We start from the raw sequence: 19,933 nt of genomic DNA on the forward strand, positions 1-19,933 counted from the left end.
GAAGGCAGAAGAATAGGACTAGCTGAATATCTCTTACAGACACAACTGAATACCTTCTACTTGTGCCATAACCTATCTATGATTCTGTGATCGACCTGTTCTGCTTTTCAGAATTTATTAGCTTTTTAAAAAAAATTCCAATATCCAATTTTGTTCTCTTCAGTAATATCATTAATCTGAAATATATTTATACCATTTCAAAGGAGGTTCATCCGTTTAAAAATTGTACTTATGACTGGAGGGCATCTAAAGGTGTTCTGTAATAGCAAATGCAGGAAACCAGAAATTGCAGATATACCCAGGAAAGACGAATTATTTAATTCACTGGTGACCTCTACCACCAAGAAGGACAAGGGTAGCTAGATGCATGGGAACACCACCCTCTGTGAGATACCCTCCAACCCACACGCTATTCTGACTTGGAAATATATGGGCTGTTCCTTCACTGTCACTGGGTCAAAATCCTGGAATTCCCTCTCTAACAGCACTGTGGGTGTACCTACACCACATGGACTGCAGCGGGTTCAAGAAGGCAGCTCACCACCAGCTTCTCAAGGGGCAATTAGGGGTGGGCTACAAATGCTCATGTCATAGAATACATACAGTGCAAAAGGAGGCCATTCAGCCCATCGAGTCTGCACTGACCACAATCCCACCCAGGCCCTATCCCCATGCATTTATCCTAGCTAACCCCCCTGACATAAGAGGCAATTTAGCATGGCCAATCCCCCTAACCCACACGCACATCTTTGGACTGTGGGAGGAAACCGGAGCATCTGGAGGAAACCTGCACAGACATGGAGAGAATGTGCAGACAGTGACCCATTCAGGAATCGAACCCAGGTTCCTGGCACTGTGAGGCAGCAGTGCTAACCTCTGTGCCACCGTGCCACCCCATGAATTAAGATTTTTAAATGGCTACTTCTTCTTCCTGAGGTCCTTGCTGATGTACATTTAACATGTCATCATTAAGACCGATGTAAATCTTCATTTGATCAATTGGAATGTCAAACATTTCCTCATTCTGAGATTTTTCCAGAATGGAGTATTCGAATGACGCATTATTGGATGTAGCATTTTTGAATCATGCTAATATCTACTCTCCAGTTTTTGGTACAAGGTCATTTGATTTCCTGCTTAATGAGTAAGGATTCCAGAATGTCTCGCCACTCAATTTCCTATAGTTCAGCCAAGAAGTGTGATTGCAGCGAAGGTTGACATTTAGGTAAGCCAGCTATTATTTCAGGCTGATGTCTGAGGGTTGCTGAATGAATGAAGGTTACAGAAAATGGTGCAACGAGATCGTGTCACCAAATAAGAGGGTTTGGAAAATCGCCTCGGAGCGATCTCCCAGATTACAAACTGTTCCCACACAAAATGGTTCCTTCCTCAAGTAACAACATTTTAAATATATATTTGAGGCAGCTTCCAGCTAATTACGGCCCCGAATAATCCTGGAATTTGCATCCACAAGGTATACAGCAGGATCAAGGGAATTTGTATGTGAGTGGCTTACATTCATTTTTACGATGCATTTACAATTTCTGAATCTCATGTGAAACCTCAGCCTAACCCCCTATTGTGCTGGAAAGAAGAAAGAAAAAGTAAAGTAAAAGTAAAGTTTATTTATTAGTCAAAGTATACTTACATTCACACTTCAATGAAGTTACTGTGAAAATCCCCTAGTTGCCATACTCCAGCACCTGTTTGTTACACTGAGGGAGAATTTAGCATGGCCAATTCACCTAACACGCACATCTTTGGACTGTGGAAAGAAACTGGAGCACTTGGAGGAAACCCACGCAGACACGGGGAGAATGTGCAAACTCCACATAGACAGTGACCCAAGGCCGGAATCGAACCCGGGTCCCTGCCACTGTGAGGCAGAAGTGTCCATTGCACCTGTCACAACCTTGCATTGTCCAAAAGCACTTTACAGCCAATAAAATACTTACGAATTCAAACCACTATTACAAGAAACAGGGCAACAGGTTTGTGCACAGCAAGCTCACCCAAAAAAGTGTGGGTGGGATTTTCCGGCCCTGCCTGCCACTGGGATCGTCCAGTCCCACTGAAAGTCAATGGACTTTGGGCTGGTTATGATGGGGCCTGTCACAGCGGGGTTGGAAAACCTCAGCCAATGAGGTAAGTGATCAGATAATCAGCTTTCGTGATAATTCTCAGTCAACAAAGAGAACAAAGAACAGTACAGCACAGGAACAGGCCCTTCGGCCCTCCAAGCCTGTGCTGATTATGATGCCCTAACTAAACTGAAAAAATACCTTCTGCTCTTACTTGGACCTTATCCTTCTATTCCCTCCCTATTCATGGACCCATCCAGATGCCTCATAAATGTTGCTAATGTGCCTGCTTCCACCACCTCCTCTGGCAGCGCGTTCCGGGCACCGACCACTCTCTGCATGAAAAGCCTTTCCCTTAAACTTTCCCCCTCTCACCTTGAACCTGTGCCCCCTTGCAACTGACACTTCCACCCTGGGGACAAAGCCTCTGACTATCCAACCTGTCTGTGCCTCTCATCATTTTGTAGACCCTCTATCAGGTCTCCCCTCAGCCTCTGCCTTTCCAGTGAAAACAACCTTAGTTTATTCACCTCTCCTCACAGCCAATGTCAATCGAAGATTGAATTTTCAACCATTCACTAACACTTGTAGACATCGTCATCAGCAATAAGAAAACGCCAATTGCTGGAATGCGATTGGGTCAACTGTGTTCAGCCTGTATAAATTATTGGTAAAGTCTAATGCCGTCTATTACATTGGAGAGCAACAAACAGGTGTATCGCTGCAGTATTCACAGGCTGTCAGGTGCCTATTGGGTCAGGCATCATCTGAACAAGTCTCATCTGGAAGCAGTTCTATAATTAATTGCGGTAGGGATATGGGGGTAGGGCCTGGGTGGGATTGTGGTCGGTGCAGACTTGATGGGCCGAATGGTCTCTTTCTGTACTGTAGGGTTTCTATGATTCTATGATTCATTCTTGTCCAGGTCAGTGATGCCTGGATTCTCCTCACCCGAGAATCCAAGGATTCTCCTTGCGCTTTCTCCCCGTGTCTGCGTGGGTTTCCTTCGGGTGCTCCGGTTTCCTCCCACAGTCCAAAGATGTGCGGGTTAGGTTGAATGGCCATGCTAAATTGACCCTAGTGTCAGGGGGATTAGCAGGGTAAATATATGGGGTTATGGGAATAGGGCCTGGGTAGGATTGTGGTCGACTCAATGGGCCAAATGGCCTCCATCTGCACTGTAGGGATTCTATGATTCTCTGAAACCGGAGCACCCAGAGGAAACCCACGCAGACACGGAGAACGTGCAAACTCCAGACAGTGGCCCAAGGTCGTAATTGAACCCGGGTCCCTGGCGCTGCGAGGCAGCAGTGCTAACCACTGTGCCACAATGCCACCCTATGATAGTGTAGATAGAGGGAAACTAGTTCCTCTGAGGGGGCAGGGGGTCGGTGGGGGTGGGGGGGGGGGGGGTGGCAGAGAACAATGGGGCAGAACTTTAAAATTGGAGCCAGGCTGTTCAGGGGGGTGAAGTCAGGAAGCGCTTCCTCACGCAGAGGGGGGTGGAAACCTGGAACTCTTTCCCCCCCAAAAAAAAAGCTGTTGATGCTGAGGGCCAATTGAAAATGTGAAAACTGAGGGTGGTAATTTTTTGTTGAGGAAGGAGATTAAGGGTTAGGGAACGAAGGTGACTAGTTGGGATTGAGATGCAGATCAGCCATGGTCTAATTAAATGTCGGAACAGGCCCGAGGGGCTGAATATACACATGTTCCCCTGAGTGCTAATCTGAGATTAAGACACTGGGTCTCAGTGCAAATCTATAGCTACTGCCCTCATTAACATCTCATTAAACTAATGAGCACAGATGGCTTCTGAATAAGTGAAGGGCATTCTCCCACCAACATTGTAAAAACTTGAGCAAAAGTCTTACACTGAGAACCACTTTCAAACTTCAAGTGCGGTGTAGGTTAACATTTATTCATCTTGAGCAAGACTTTGCCACTGAAATGAAGATTTTTATTTGTTAAATTTCATTTCAGAAAGAATAACGTGTGACTTAATTATCTGCTGCAGAGTCCTTGGGTGGGATTTTCCAGCCGCACTGACCCCCAAGGCTGGAAAATTCCACTCAAGGCCAACAAACATTTGCCAGGTCCGTGTCCCGCCCGCTATGATTCCTGCGGTGGGTGGAGCGGAAACATTCCGCCCTAAATCTCTGCTTATTACTGGAAACTGCCCAACCGAGTCTGGCCGAATGATCCTGTCCCTCAGAAATGTATCTGTAAACTTTTGGGTACAAGTATTCAGTAAGTAAAGGCACACGTCAACGCGACAAATTCCAAAATAACAGCTCAGAAAATAAAAATCCAAGACTGTGACCATCAATCCTTGGCTCCTCATGACACTCCAGGATTTGAGTTTCCACTTCTCAAAGGTCACCCCACAGAAAGCAACTGGCCCGGATGGGGTATCCGGACGAGCACTCAGATCCTGCATGGACCGGCTGGCGGGGGTGTTCGCAGACATCTTCAACCTCTCTACAACAATCTGAGGTCCCTATCTGCTTCAAGAAGAAGACCGTCATCCCGGTACCAAAGAAACGCCAGGCAGTGTGCCTTAATGACTATCGGCCGGTGGCTCTGACATCCATCATTATGAAGTGCTTCGAAAGGCTAGTCATGGCACGAATCACTTCCAGCCTCCCAGATTGCCTGGATCCACTACAGTTCACCTACCACCGCAACAGGTCCACAGCAGATGCCATCTCCCTGGCCCTGCACTCAACCCTGGAACACGTAGATAACAAAGACACCTATGTCACACTCCTATTCACAGACTACAGCGCAACCTTTAACACCATTATTCCCACAAAACTCATCTCCAAACACTGTGGCTTGGGGCTCGGCTCCTCCCACTGTGATTGAATCCTAGACTTCCTAACCCACAGACCACTATCAGTAAGGATAGGTAACAACACCACCTCCACGATCATCCTCAACACCGGTGCCCCACTAGGCTGTGTCCTCGACCCCTTATTATACTCCTCATACACCTATAACTGTGTGGCCAAATTCCCCTCCAACTCGATTTTCGAATTTGCTGATGACACAACCGTTGTGGGTCAGATCTCAAACAATGATGAGACAGAGTACAGGAATAAGATAGAGAATCTGGTGAACTGGTGTGGCAACAATAATCTCTCCCTCAATGTCAACAAAATAAAGGAGATTGTCATCAACTTCAGAAAGTGTAGTGAAAGGCATACCCCTGCCTTCACCAACGGGGACGAAGTAGAAATGGTCGACAGCTTCAAGTTTCTAAGGGTCCAGTTCACCAACTACCTTCTCCTGGTCCCCCCATGCCGACACTATAGTTAAGAAAGCCCACCAATGCCTCTACTTTCTCAGAAGACTAAGGAAATTTGGCATGTCAGCTACGACTCTCACCAACTTTTACAGATGCACCATAGAAAGCATTCTTTCTGGTTGTATCACAGCTTGGTATGGCTCCTGCTCTGCCCAAGACCGCAAGGAACTACAAAGGGTCGTGAACAAAGCCCAGTCCATCACTCAAACAAGCCTCCCATCCATTGACTCTGTCTATACTTCCCACTGCCTCAGAAAAGCAGCCAGCATAATCAAGGACCCCACGCCTCCCGGACATACTCTTTTCCAACTTCTTCCATCGGGAAAAGGATACAAAAGTCTGAGGTCACGTACCAACCAGCTCAAGAACAACTTCTTCCCTGCTGCCATCAAACTTTTGAATGGACCTACCTTGCATTAAATTGATCTTTCTCTACACCCTAGCTATGACTGTAACACTACAGTCTGCACTCTCTCCTTTCCTTCTCTATGAATGGTATGCTTTATCTGTATAGGTGCAATAAAAAATACTTTTCACTGTATATTAATACATATGACAATAATAAATCAAATCAAATATGTGTATGTGATGGGGAGAGGGTGGGGGAGGTGAGAAGCTAGCTTATCCACATTCCTACCTGCCCCACAAGACTTCCCCAGTGGCAGGAATGTGATAGGGAGTCACCTCAAAATGGCTGCCCCCTATTTTCCTGAGAGGTCGGCCTCTCTCTGCCACCCACTTTCCCAAGTCAGCCACCCAGGACCAGGAAAGCTCAGCTCCTTGTGACTCCATCCTGAAGGAAAGAGAGACTGGAGACCCGACAGAGCTCTTCAAAGCTCTGAAGGGGTTTGATAGGGTAAGCGTGTGGCAGATGTTTCCACTTGTGCGATAGACAAGAACGAGCGGCCTTCAAAATAAGATGGTCATTCATAAATCCAATTCAGGAAAAACTTCTTCACCCAGGGAGTGGTGAGAATGTGGAACTTACAACCAAAGAGGCAAGTTGAGGCGCATAGTGTTGATGCATTTAAGCAAAAGTTGGATGAACACATGAAGGAGAAAGGAATAGAAGATTATGTTGAAAGGGTGAGATGAAGCTGGGAGGGAGGAGACACATGGCACAACAGCATGGACACCAGCATGGACTAGATACAAAGAACAGGCCCTTCGGCCCTCCAAGCCTGCACCGACCAGGCTGCCCGACTGAACTAAAACCCTCTCCTTTTCCAGGGACCATATCCTCCTACTCTCATTCTATTCATGTATTTGTCAATACGCCCCTTAAAAGTCACTATTGTATCTGCTTCCTCTCCCGGCAACGAATTCCAGGCACCCAACACCCTCTGTGTAAAAAACTTGCCTCGTACATCTCCTTTAAATCTTGCCCCTCGCACCTTAAACCTATGTCCCCCAGTAATTGACTCTTCCACCCTGGGAAAAAGCTTCTGACTATCCACTCTGTCCATGCCCCTCATAATCTTGTAGGCCTCTATCAGGTCGCTCCTCAACCTCCGTCATTCCAGTGAGAACAAACCAAGTTTCTCCAACCTTTCCTCATAGCTAATGCCCTCTATACCAGGCAACATCCTGGTAAACCATTTCTGTACCCTCTCCAAAGCCTCCATGTCCTTCTGGTAGTGTGGCAACCAAAATTGAACACTATATTCCAAGTACAGCCTAACTAAAGTTCTATAAAGCTGCAATATTTTTAAATTTTTAATTTTTTTAAATTAAATTTTTAAACTCAATGCCCCGGCTGATGAAGGCAAGCATGCTGTATGCCTTCTTGACTACCCTCTCCACCTGTATTGCCACTTTCAGCGACCTGTGTACCTGTACACCCAGATCCTTCTGCCTATCAATACTCTTAAGGGTTCTGTCATTTACTGTATATTTCCTATCTGTATTAGACCTTCCAAAATGCATTACCTCACATTTGTCCAGATTAAACTACATCTGCCATCTCTCCGTCCAAGTCCCCAACCGATCTATATCCTGCTGTATCCTCTGACGGTCCTCATCACTATCTGCAATTCTACCAATCTTTGTGTTGTTTGCAAACTTACTAATAAAACCAGTTAAATTTCCCTCCAGATCATTTATATATATTACAAACAGCAAAGGTCCCAGCACTGAACCCTGAGGAATGCCACTTATCACAGCCCTCCATTCAGAAATGCACCCTTCCACTGCTACCCTCTGTCTTCTATGACTGAGCCAGTTCTGTATCCACCTTACCAGCTCACCTCTGATCCCGTGCGACTTCACCTTCTCTACCAGTCTGCCATGAGGGACCTTGTCAAAGGCCTTACTGAAGTCCATGTAGACAACATCCACTGTCTTACCCTCATCAATCATCTTCGTCACTTCCTCGAAAAACTCGATCAAGTGAGTGAGACAACATCATGTTGTCTCTCGCTAATACATTCCACTTATTTCCAAGCGAGAGTAAATCCTGTTGTAAAGAATTCTCTCCAATAATTTCCCTACCACTGACGTAAGGCTCTCTGGCCTGGAATTACCTGGATTATCCGTGCTACCCTTCTTAAACAAAGAACAACATTGGCTATTCTCCAATCCTCTGGGACCTCCCCTGTAGCCAGTAAAGATACAAAGGTTTCTCTCAAGGCCCCAGCAATTTTCTCCCTTGCCTCTCTCAGTATTCTGCAGTATATCCCATCAGGCCCTGGAGACTTGTCTTCCTTAATGTTTCTCAAGAACCCCAATACCTCCTCCTTTTTGAGCTCCACATAACCCAAACTATCTACACACCCTTCCTCAGACTCATCATCCACCTTCCCCAGCACGAGGGGGCATGGCTTTAAAGTGAGGGGGGGTAGTTATAGAACCGATGTCAGGGGTAGGTTCTTTACCCAGAGGGTGGTGAGGGATTGGAATGCCCTGCCAGCATCAGTAGTAAATGCGCCTAGTTTGGGGGCGTTTAAGAGATCCGTAGATAGGTTCATGGACGAAAAGAAATTGGTTTAGGTTGGAGGGTCACAGTTTTTTTTTTAACTGGTCGGTGCAACATCGTGGGCCGAAGGGCCTGTTCTGCGCTGTAATGTTCTATGTTCTATGTTCATGTTCTATGTTCCCCAGACTCATCATCCACCAGTATTGATCGATGGGCCAAATGGCCTGTCTCTGTGCTGTCATTATGAAATAAAGAAGAATCCCAGCTTCTCCAGTCTGTCCGTTTAACTGAACCCCTCATCCAACTCCTAAATCTCCTCCTCACCCTCTCCAAGGCTTTAACATCCTTCCCAAAGTGTGGCACCCGGAATTGGATACAATTCCCCAGTTGCTCACTGGTTAGACTCCAAGCAAGATGAAGACCCCTCAGTTCTGCACAGGCTATATAAAATCAGGAAACTTTGCTGAGATAATTGATAACCAAACAACCAATGCAGAAAAGATTCTGGCGAAAGCGAAGCAGTAAATATTTGAAGTCTGTAGACTGCAGAGAAGGAGAGTGCAGCTTAGTACAGTGGCCAAATTCCCCTCTGCATCTACAAAACCATGATGTGGAGATGCCAGCGTTGGACTGGGGTAAACACAGTAAGAAGTCTAACAACACCAGGTTAAAGCCCAACAAGTTTATTTGGTAGCAAATGCCACTGGCTTTCGGAGCGCTGCTCCTTCGTCAGGTGGAGTGGGAGATGTGCTCACAAACAGGGCATACAGAGACACAAAATCAATTTACAGAATAATGATTGGAATGCTAATCAAGCTAATCAATGCTAATACAGCTAATCAAGTCTTAAAGATACAGACAATGTGAGTGGAGGGAGCATTAAGCACAGGTTAAAGAGATGTGTATTGTCTCCAGACAGGACAGCCAGTGAGATTCTGCAAGCTGTGGGGGTTACCGATAGTGTGCCATAAACCCAACAACCTGGTTTAGGCCGTCCTCATGTGTGTGGAACTTGGCTATCAGTCTCTGCTCAGCGACTCTGCGCTGTCGTGTGTCGTGAAGGCCGCCTTGGAGAACGCTTACCCGAAGATCAGAGGCTGAATGCCTGTGACCGCTGAAGTGCTCCCCCACAGCGGGACTCTTACTGTGTTTCTAAAACTCTTACTGTGTTTACCCCAGTCCAACGCCGGCATCTCCACATCATGACACAGAGTAAAAAGAAACCTGGTCAGATCACAAAGGCAGATGAGCAAAAATACGAGAGAAGAAGTTGTAAAAAAGGTGGCAGTCCCAAGGACTCAGCAGCTGACAGCAGTGGCGGCTGCGCTGAAGTTTAAAAAGAAAGTCGACTGTTCAGACAGAAAAACTGCAGAATTAAAGAAAGAAACTTGCAGAGCACATTAAGGAGAAAAGGGAAAAGTAAAACAAGATAACAAGCAACAAGCAGGACTGGCGGAGAGAAGTGCTGTAGCTTTGGGTTTTGAAGGAAGAGGGAGGGCTCCGATTGGAGTGTGAGTCTGCCGCGTTTCCCAGCATTTGGGACATTCCAAACAAAAAGAACGTCCTGTGGAGTGAAAAGGACGGTATTGCTGCAGTGTTTCTTCTGTGAACAAAAGCAGAATTGTGGGCTTGCGGGGGGGTTAAAAATGAATGAAGCAGCTGGGGAGCCCACCAAAATCAAAAAAATACACGATAGACTGAAGTCTTCAATGAACAAAGGCTGTTCAAAATCTGAACAAACAAATTTCAGAGACGGCACAAAGGTACCAAGAAGAAGTAGTGACCCTCAAATCCCACAGTTGGTAAAATCAAAGCACAAGTTGGGAAAACTTAACCTGATGTACAGCCAGGAAAAGGAGCAGGAAGAAAAGGCACTCAGTAAAGCTAAACACTGAAGAATCAATACCTGGCCACGGAAAAACACAATGAACGAAAAAATGACGCTGGATATTGCTTCAAAAAAGCTGTGTCGGAACTATCAGTAGCAACAAAGTGATGCACCGAAACCCAGAGCAACTCGACAAGGCGTCAAAAAGAAAATAAACAGTTGATTGTCCTTCAAGATCAAATGCCAAAGAAATGTGCAACCATTCAGCAATAAAAAGAAATTAAGACTTTTTTAAATTCATTCATGGGACTGGGTGCCGCTGGCTGGCACCCAGCATATGCTGCCCATCCCTAATTGCCTGAGGGCAGTTGAGAGTCAACCACATTGTTGTGGATCTGGAGTCACATGTAGGCCAAACCAGTTAAGGATGGCAGATTTCCTTCCCGAAAGGAGATTAGTGAACCAGATGGGTTTTTCCAACAATCGACAATGCTTTCATGGTCATCTGCAAATTCTTAATTCCAGATATTTTTTATTGAATTCAAATTCCGCCATCTAGCATGGTGGGATTTGAACCCGGGTCCCCAGAACATTAGCTGAGTTTCTAGATTAATAGTCTAGGAATAATACCACTAGGCCATCACCTCGCCATTCAGACAGCTGAATGGAAACACAGCAGAAGAAACACGAGGAGACATGACTGAATTACCGGAAATCTCAGGACAAAGCAAGTGACCTTCACAAAGAAAAGGAAAAGCTGTTGAAGAACCTTCACACACAACAAGAATCCCTCGGGTCAAAGTTTATTCATTGGAAAATCACAAAGAGAAACAAAATGAATTGAATGTCACTTTAAACAAACTGCAGAACCAATTGGCAATGAAGACTCAGCAATGCTCAATACGCAAGAGGAAGACAAAGGCTACAGGAAGAAGGCTGAAGTGCTGAAGAATCAGCTGAATGAAATCAAGGACAAACTTCTGCTGCAGACAGGGAAAGAAAAGACAGAAATATGGTCAGAAAATGTAATTCCGGGTCTGAAGCACGGGAAACGCAAAAAAGAGCAAACGGGACTGAATGATGAGCTTTGTAAGCCTGGAAAATGATATGAAAATAAAACAGAAACTAATGTTCAGCTGAGACTGTGAAATGAATGGAAATGAAGGTTTCAATTTGTGAAAGGTGTCCGTCCAACAAGAATGTGGCAGACACCAAGAGAAGACAAAATTTGAGTCCTCTCTGAGAATGAATGGAAAGGGACCCAGTGTCTGAAAAAAATCAGATGCGATACTAGCAAAGAGAAATGCTACTCAAAGGAGGGTAAACAGCCAACCAAATGGAGATAACCAAGTATCAGGAACACAGAGTCCTTCTAACATTCCACCTCACATTACAGACCAAGATGTGTAAGAACTGTCAAGTATCAAGACCGTCTGAATTTATAAAGTCAGAAATTTGAGGTGGGGGAGTATAATGTCCTAATTATGTTAGCGGTTGTGGGTTTTACACAAAAAGAAAAAGATGTGGTTTGCACACATAATTCACAACGCTATTTTTATTGAAGGAGCTGTTGCTCGTACAGAGTAGGAAATGAAACTGAGCAGGAGCCTGTGAAACACCCCAAAGACATCACCATTAAATCATGTAACCAGCTCTGAAAGCAATCATGCAACCACTTAAATATATAACAGGGAGAGGGTGGAAGAGTCAATTACTAGGGGGCATAGGTTTAAGGTGCGAGGGGCAAGGTTTAAACGGGATGTATGAGGCAGATTTTTTACACAGAGAGTGGTGGGTGCCTGGAACTTGCTGCCGGGGGAGGTACTGGAAGCGGATACGGTAGTGACTTTTAAGGGGCGTCTTGACAAATACATGAATAGGATGGGAATAGAGGGATATGGTCCCCGGAAGGATAGGGGGTTTTAGTTCAGTTGGGCTGCATGGTCAGTGCAGGCTTGGAGGGCCGAAGGGCCTGTTCGTGTGCTGTAATTTTCTTTGTTCTTTGTTCTTCGGGGATGGCAAGTAAAAATTGCATTGCAAATAATTACACGCCATTGGAAGGAACAATAGTTTACTATTGAGAAGAAAGGTGGATGTTGTTTTAGGTGTCTGCATTCCGTTGTAATATAAAGGTGCTTGGCAGAGCAAGGATTAGCATGAGACTGGAGAATCAAGCCACCACAGCATGATGTATAGAGTCACATGGTAAGATTCTCAGAGAGAACACTCTGGAAGCAGCCTGCCTGGAGATAGCACCATGTATGTCAATATCTAGGATCTGTAAATAGTTTAAAATTAACAAGAAACAGTTCATGTTTAAACATACAAGTCCCAAGATCTCATCATTGAGACACGACAGACAAACCCATAACACAACTTGGCACTCAGTGGTGGAACCATAATACGGCAACTGCGGGTTGTAACTGAGTTAACCTGAATAACCGAGTTATTTTCTCAATTACCCAACCAGAGTCAACTTTCCAACCAATCAGCACTCTGTTCTCATGCAGTATAAATTGGTGCTCCCTCTACAATTGGTATTCTTGTGTATCTGTCCTGATGAGTGCAGAGTGAAAAGCTTTGACAGCATCTATCAGCAATGATATATATAAATAATCCCATTTATTTTCTCCCTGTTTAAATGGTATGCTGCATGTGTCTGGTATCCTCAGCAGCTCTGCATTCTTGCCAGGATATAAGGACATGTTTGTTCTAAGCTAGAAAGCATGGTGGTGAAGGATAATTGGTGAAGGACAGAGCTGGAGCTAATGTTCACACACTTTTCTGTTTATTTGCGGAGTTACACATTACAGGCATTCACTTCCTAACCCGACAACCGTAGTTTCAGCCTGTGTCTATTTATAGGGGACAAGTGATTCTCCATTTAGTGCACAGCACCTGCACACAATTAACAATCGCTTCAGCTATGATAAAGGAGACTCTCGCCGTTGTTGGACTATGTTGCCCTTCACCAACGCGATGACCTTTCAGTGAATAGGACTGCAAAACAGGATTGTCAAGTGGCTGGCTACACAAAGAGGTGCTGCCAGGGAGATGTATCATTTATCAGAATTGCACTTGGAAACATTGTGAGGACAACTTAAAATGAATGAATGGGAAATGTGAGGCCCGGTGCTCCTCATTTCCAGAAATGCCAACTCTGGGATGTCGACAACCCACTGGTAGCACAGAATCGTGGCATCACCCCATCCTCCTCACATCTGTACAGTTACATTGGCTTTATTTGTTTCAACAAGAGTAAGATTCCCCAGAAAATAGGTTGGGTGAACTTGAGACCATGTCTGAAAACACCCACATGCTGTATAATCCCCACAGTGCAGAAGGAGGCCATTCAGCCCAATGAGTCTGCAACAACTCTCTGACAGAGCATCTTACCCCACCCCATCCCCATCACCCCACGTATTTACCCTTCTAAACCGCTTAACCTACACATCTTGGGACACTAAGGAGCAATTTAGCACGGCCAATCCACCTAACCGACACATCTTTGGACTGTGGGAGGAAACCGGAGCACCCGGAGGAAACTCACGCAGCCATGGGGAGAACTTAGAATGATGTGGAGATGCCGGCGTTGGACTGGGGTAAACACAGTAAGAGTTTTAACAACACCAGGTTAAAGTCCAACAGGTTTATTTGGTAGCAACTACCATAAGCTTTCGGAGCGCTGCTCCTTCGTCAGAATTCCTTCACATTTCCACTCCATCTGACGAAGGAGCAGCACTCCGAAAGCTAATGGCATTTGCTACCAAATAAACCTGTTGGACTTTAACCTGGTGTTGTTAAAACTCTTACTGAGAACTTAGAAAGCATGGAAAGCAAAGAAACTAGAAGCAGGAGGAGGCCATTTGGCCCTTCGAGCCTGCTCCGCCATTCATTATGATCATGGCTGATCAGCAAATTCAATATCCTGATTTCCCCCCTTCCTCCCATATCCTTTGATCTCTTTAGCCCCAAGAGCAAGATCTAATTTCTTCTTTTGGCCTCAACTACATGCTGTAGCAGTAGTTCTCCCACTCTCTGGGTAAAGAAAGATCTCCTGAATTCCTGATTGGATTTATTAGTGAATATCTTAGGCAGACGGCCTTTAGCTTTGATTTGCTCCAAAGCTTAAATATTTTCTCCATGTTTACCCAATCAAACTGCTTCACAATTTTGAAGACCTCATCCCTCAGCCTTCACTTTTCCAGAAGGAAAAAGGCACAGACTGTCTCCACCCCGACAAGTATATCCTTGAATTTTGGATACCAACCTGATTCTTTAATCCTGGTTTACCATCCCTGTAGGGGAGTGTCGGTGTAGACTTGATGGGTCAAGTGGCCTCCACCTGCACTGTAGGGATTCTATGATTCTAAGACCAGGGGGGAGTGACATTAGCTCCTTCAAACCACTGGCACAGTCACAAAGGGGCCAAATTGCCTCATTCTGTGCTGCATATTTCCATCAATCAAAATGATGTTTGGATCAGAGGAATACCTAACCCAAAATAGCGAACAGCCTTCTATGCCTCAATTACATAGATGTTGGTAAAAATACACTTCTATTTTGTCAATGTTTCGTTCCAGTATTATTGTTCTGATGTCAGAAGGAAGTCTGTTTTTTTTTTAACGCTCTGACCTTTCACCCCACAAATTAATCCAGTAATCCCCAGAAACAGAGATTGTTTAAAATCAGACGCTCTGTCACCGTGTAGGTTCTGTCTAATCAATCTAATGCCTCAGCCCCTCAGACTCTCTCGCTGAATATCTGGGGTTGTCATCAACATTAAGAGCATTCAAATTGTTATTGGATAAACATATGGATGATATTGGAATAGTGTAGATTAGAGGGGCTTTAGATTTGTTTCACAGGTCGGCACAACATTGAGGGCTGAAGGGCCTGTACTGCGCTGTAATGTTGGAAGAACAATGCAGAGCTGGTGGTGTTTAGTCTGATCCAGGGCGCTCCACAATTCCTGCAATGAAATGAGTGAGCAGGAGGCGCGGATAGAGAGGGGAACAGGAATTACCGGTGCAGATGATCCCTTCATGTTTATCACAGTCTCGATCATCGCATTCGCAGAATTCACCCGAGATGTACCATTGCTGGGGGGAGCCACACATACACTTCCCACAGTGACAGGAACCTGGGAAAAAAAACATTTACAATGTCAAATCAATGAGAAAATCCGAACGACACTCAGTTAAACATTACAAACGGCAAACAAGTGGGTGGTGAGAATTCATGTCCCGCCCAGGTCACTTTGCACTGTCTAGATAGGCAACTGATAGAGGATTATGGTAAGTAAAGAAGGAAAAAATGCTTCCACTGGCAGGGCAGAAGGAACAGCCAGTTCCGAAAGCTAGTGGCATTTGCTACGAATAAACCTGTTGGACTTTAACCTGGTGTTGTTAAACTTCTTACTGTGTTTACCCCAGTCCAACGCTGGCATCTCCACATCATGGCAGAAGTAAACAGAGAAAGCAGATAGCAAGAGACAGACAACCAGGCTCCATTTCGAGGATACTTACACGTGTGACATGAAGACCACAAACATTGACTATCGCACCTGGGTGTCACTAGCTGGTGAAAGAGGGAAATGGCGTCACCGCCAGTGGGCTGGCATGCATCGCCATGACGACTTGTGTCTACAACGACTTGGCAATGGGTGCCAGGGCTGAAAATAACAACTCACAATGTCACATCGCAGATTCATGTGCGGTTCTTATGGCAGAACCTGTCTCTTCAGGATTGGCAGGAAAGAAGAAACAAATGAAGAAATGTCCACCTAAAAGGACTGCCTGCTGTGTGTCTGTGATGACCTCAGCCAGGTTGGCTTGCTAGAGTATGAACTACCTGATGAGTCTTAATTGATGGTTAAATCAGGGAGCCTCATGCTCCCTATTTAAAGCAGGTGTGTCCCAGGGATTCAGCAGGGAGCAACTGGAGAGCTGGCTGTGTACAGATGTATGGTGTAAATAAAGTAACTTGGTGACAGGACCTTTGCCTGCGTGGAGTTATTACAGTGCCCATCATCCCTCCGAGAGGAAAGGGTGCCAAACAGCGAAAACCACAGACCAGTGCAGTCATGATGGGCCAAGTGGCCTCCTTCTGTGTCATCTGATTCTGCATTAAAAACATCAAAGATAGGCAATAATTTGAAGAATTAATTGGAAGGTTCTCACCTTTGCCAGAGCACATTATCCCATTGAACGATTCGCACAGACTCCTGCTCCTCTTCTCCGACATGTTGCAAATCCTCGGATGTTGGCAATGCTTCCCAAACCAGTCGTCATTGCAGATACATCTACCACATGAGCAGATGCCATTGCCTGTAGAGTGGGTGAACACAGAATGTCCAGGGATTAGAAACAAACCAGATTCCCAATTTGTAAATTCAGCTTTCGCTGGTGAAATTAACTCCAAGCCAATAAGCACCCATTACAGCCCAAACCTTCGAGTAATATTTGAGGAATTTACAATTTCCTTGCAGTTCTTCAGATTGTTTTCTTTATTGACTTCTGGGTCATCCGGCACATTTATAACCAGTGGTTGTACCCATCTGGGACCCTTACTGACTGTTTAATCAAAGTCTGTAAGTAGCTTCAATAAATTCAGTCACCTTGCTGCTTCCAATCCTTGTTACTGATCACAGGTCACAGCAACTCAAAATGTTTGAACGTATTCAATTATTCCAGAACAGTGTACACAACAGCCAGGGAAACATGGGCAGAATATTGCTCATTACAAACTCAAATGTATCAGAGTTTACAGGGGTTCACAGAACTTTAGTCTGAGCTGTAATTAGAACTTCGAGGTGATCAATAAAATTCTCTTCATGGCAGAGAGATTCTCGTTTCTTACAGAGCTTTGATTCAAAGACCAAACAAAACGCCTCAGTTTCAATTTGCTAAGTTGCTTCGTAAAATCATTGCAAACTAAGTAAAATGAGCAAAAAGGACAACAACTGCTTTACACAAAATAATTTACCACTGTGTTAAAAAAAACTCCCTATTTATCAGCACCAGAAACCTATTTCTCTTTTGCTGGACCAATCTTTAAATGTTCCTAATCGTGCCAAACTTCATGACCTGCTTTCAGTGGTCCCGTTGTGCCCGATATCGAAGGAGGCCTCACCCACTTCACTTCAATCTAGCCTCGGCTGACAATCTATGTCCTTATTTTTTAAATGTCAGTTAATTAGTTCATCTTGCTTCAGGTGCCTCACATTATAACCTTGCATTGAATATTGATGCTGCAATATTATTATTTAGATTGAATATTGACAGCTCTGCTGGCCAGAATCCAACGCTGCAGTCTCTATTAACTGGAGCCCATTCAAAGTTCAGCTGCCAGTATCACAACTTACAGCCAGTCCTGGTCATCCATCCCCTTTTGTGTCCCTGGTCAACAGAGGCTCCCAGGCTCGTAAGAGCCCAATTTTAACATTCTACTCACGGTGTTCAAGTCCCTCCATTGCATTGCTGTAACCTCCTCAAGCTCTGTAACCCCTCTCCATGTCCCTCCAATTCTGATGTGGAGATGCCGGCGTTGGACTGGGGTAAACACAGTAAGGAGTCTAACAATAAATCTCCCACTCACCTGACGAAGGAGCAGCGCTCCGAAAGCTAGTGGCGTTTGCTACCAAACAAATCCCCCAACTCTGGCCAGGGTGGCACAGTGGCACAGTGGTACAGTGGTTAGCACTGCTGCCTGACGGAGCCAGTGACCTGGGTTCAATTCCTGATTTGGGTCACTGTCTGTGTGGAGTTTGCACATTCTCCCTGTGTCTGTGTGGGTTTCCTCCGGGTGCTCCGGTTTCCTCCCACAGTCCGAAAGACACGCGGGTTAGGTGGATTGGCCATGCTAAATTTTCTTGTGCATCCATACTCATCATGCCTTCAGCAGCCAAATCTCTTAGCTCTGCAATTCCCTCCCTAAATGTCTCTCTCTCTCTCACACTTATGACATTCCTCAACACCTAACTCTTTGAACACGCTTTAGTCACCTGGCCTCATGTGGTACCTTGGGATGCTTTACTGCATGAGTGGCTCTTTGTAAATAAACCTTGTTGTTGAGATTGGCAGCACTTCCAAATTCCTTCCGCGCTATCATTCCCAGGATGGATCTATGACCATGTGACCCAGTCGCTCCTTGAGCATGGAGGCAAGGGAGTTACATGGACCATTTGTCAGTGGGCTACAACATTCCATCTTACCAATTCCTCCCCAACAACTCAGGCCATCAAACGATAAGTGCATATTCACAGACAGAGTATTTCTCTAAAGAGGAGAATTTCTGCCTTTGTGACCAACAACACATGAATTCAGCTAATATTTTGGAAAGATACAAATAGGTGAGAAATCAGGATGAACAATTCCTGAGGATTTAATGTCCAATCTAAGGAATAAACGGCAGCAATGCAAATTTCAGAATTTGCAAACCAGAGCGGAATTTTTGCCATTTTCTTGTCATCCCGGGTGGGAAAAGCAGAGAGTAGCTCGCCAGCAGCACTGACGGGTTTTCCTGCCGTGTTTTTAAACCATTTGCCAAAGAAAAGTGAAGAGGTGGATCCAATGGAATCACATGGCATGCCGGTGACTTAGGTTTTTAAAAGGTTGATGAACCCCCTCAATTCCCCCTCCACCCCCACCCCCCTAATGGAACAACTCCTTCCCCACCACCACGGAACTCACCACCCCCCCCAACAAAGCCCCCCGCCACCTCCCACACAGAATCCCCCCCGAACCCTCCAACTCCAACCACGGAACTCACCCCTCCACCTAACAAAGCCCCCCGGCACCTCCCACACAGAGTCCCCTCCGAACCCCCCATGGAACAACCCGACTCTAACCACGGAACTCACCGCCCCCCCAATGAAGCCCCCCGGCACCTCCCACACAGTATTCCCCCTCCTCCGCTCCCATGGAACACTCATTCCCCTCCCCACCTCTCCTCTCCCCCCCACAGCGCCCCGCCTCCCCACCCCCCCGGCCACCCACTACTGTCCTCAGCGCTGCCCGGGAAACCCTCTACCCCTCCTCCCGCCCGGGGGCTGCATTTTCCGGTGTGCCTCCAGTGGGTTGTCCTCTCCAGATGCACATTGTGGGAGAGTTGTTGTGATTCACGCCAGCGTGAATGGACAATTTAAAATGGGGGAAACAATCCAGCTCATATCCCTGATAATGACATTTAAATTGATGCAATGTGGCGATTCCATCACGCCATCCGCCAGGGAAAGGGGCGGAACAATCGATTGGGAAAATCACACCGGTGTAAAAGCTGCTTTGGGCCTCCTGATCCATTCTACTCCCCCGCCCCCCTGAAAACAGGAGTGGAAAATCCTCCCGCCCACCCCCCACCCCAAGAGACAGCATACTGTAACCAAAACAAACTGCTGGAAAATCTCAGCAGGTCTGGCAATCGTTAAGGAGAGAAAAGAGCTGACGTTTCGAATCCAGAAGACCCTTTGTTTCATCTGGACTGGAAACATCAGCTCTTTTCTCTCCTTACAGATGCTGCCAGACCCGCTGAGATTTTCCAGCGTTTTCTCTTTTGGTTTCAGATTCCAGCATCCGCAGTAGTTTGCTTTTAGACTGCATACTGCCCCTGTCTTTATAAAATCATTGTCAGTAAATAAAGATTTAATAGTTCAGCGGAATAATACAAGTGTAATAAATACATTTTTGCTGGTACAGTGATGAACAGACTTCAATGGAAAATTCCTGAAGCTCTCTTATACTGGAAGATATAATTGTGAGGATGTTTCTTTGCTATAAAATCTTCTCACGTATTTACATGTTAGC

General features: G+C 45.5%; 1 protein-coding gene across 1 annotated transcript in view; it reads right to left on the reverse strand.

The window, feature by feature from the left end:
* itgbl1 (integrin, beta-like 1) overlaps positions 1-19,933 on the reverse strand; it is a 218,816-nt gene that overhangs the window by 6,105 nt on the left and 192,778 nt on the right. Inside the window, exons 9-10 of the mRNA XM_078221548.1 lie at positions 16,313-16,459; positions 15,157-15,273 (exon numbers count right to left, since the gene is read on the reverse strand). Of these exons, the coding sequence (XP_078077674.1) occupies positions 15,157-15,273; positions 16,313-16,459 (264 nt within the window). The remainder of the gene's footprint in view (positions 1-15,156; positions 15,274-16,312; positions 16,460-19,933) is intronic.

The sequence above is a fragment of the Mustelus asterias genome, chromosome 10 (genome assembly GCF_964213995.1).
Source record: "Mustelus asterias chromosome 10, sMusAst1.hap1.1, whole genome shotgun sequence".
Taxonomy (NCBI): Eukaryota; Metazoa; Chordata; class Chondrichthyes; order Carcharhiniformes; family Triakidae; genus Mustelus; species Mustelus asterias.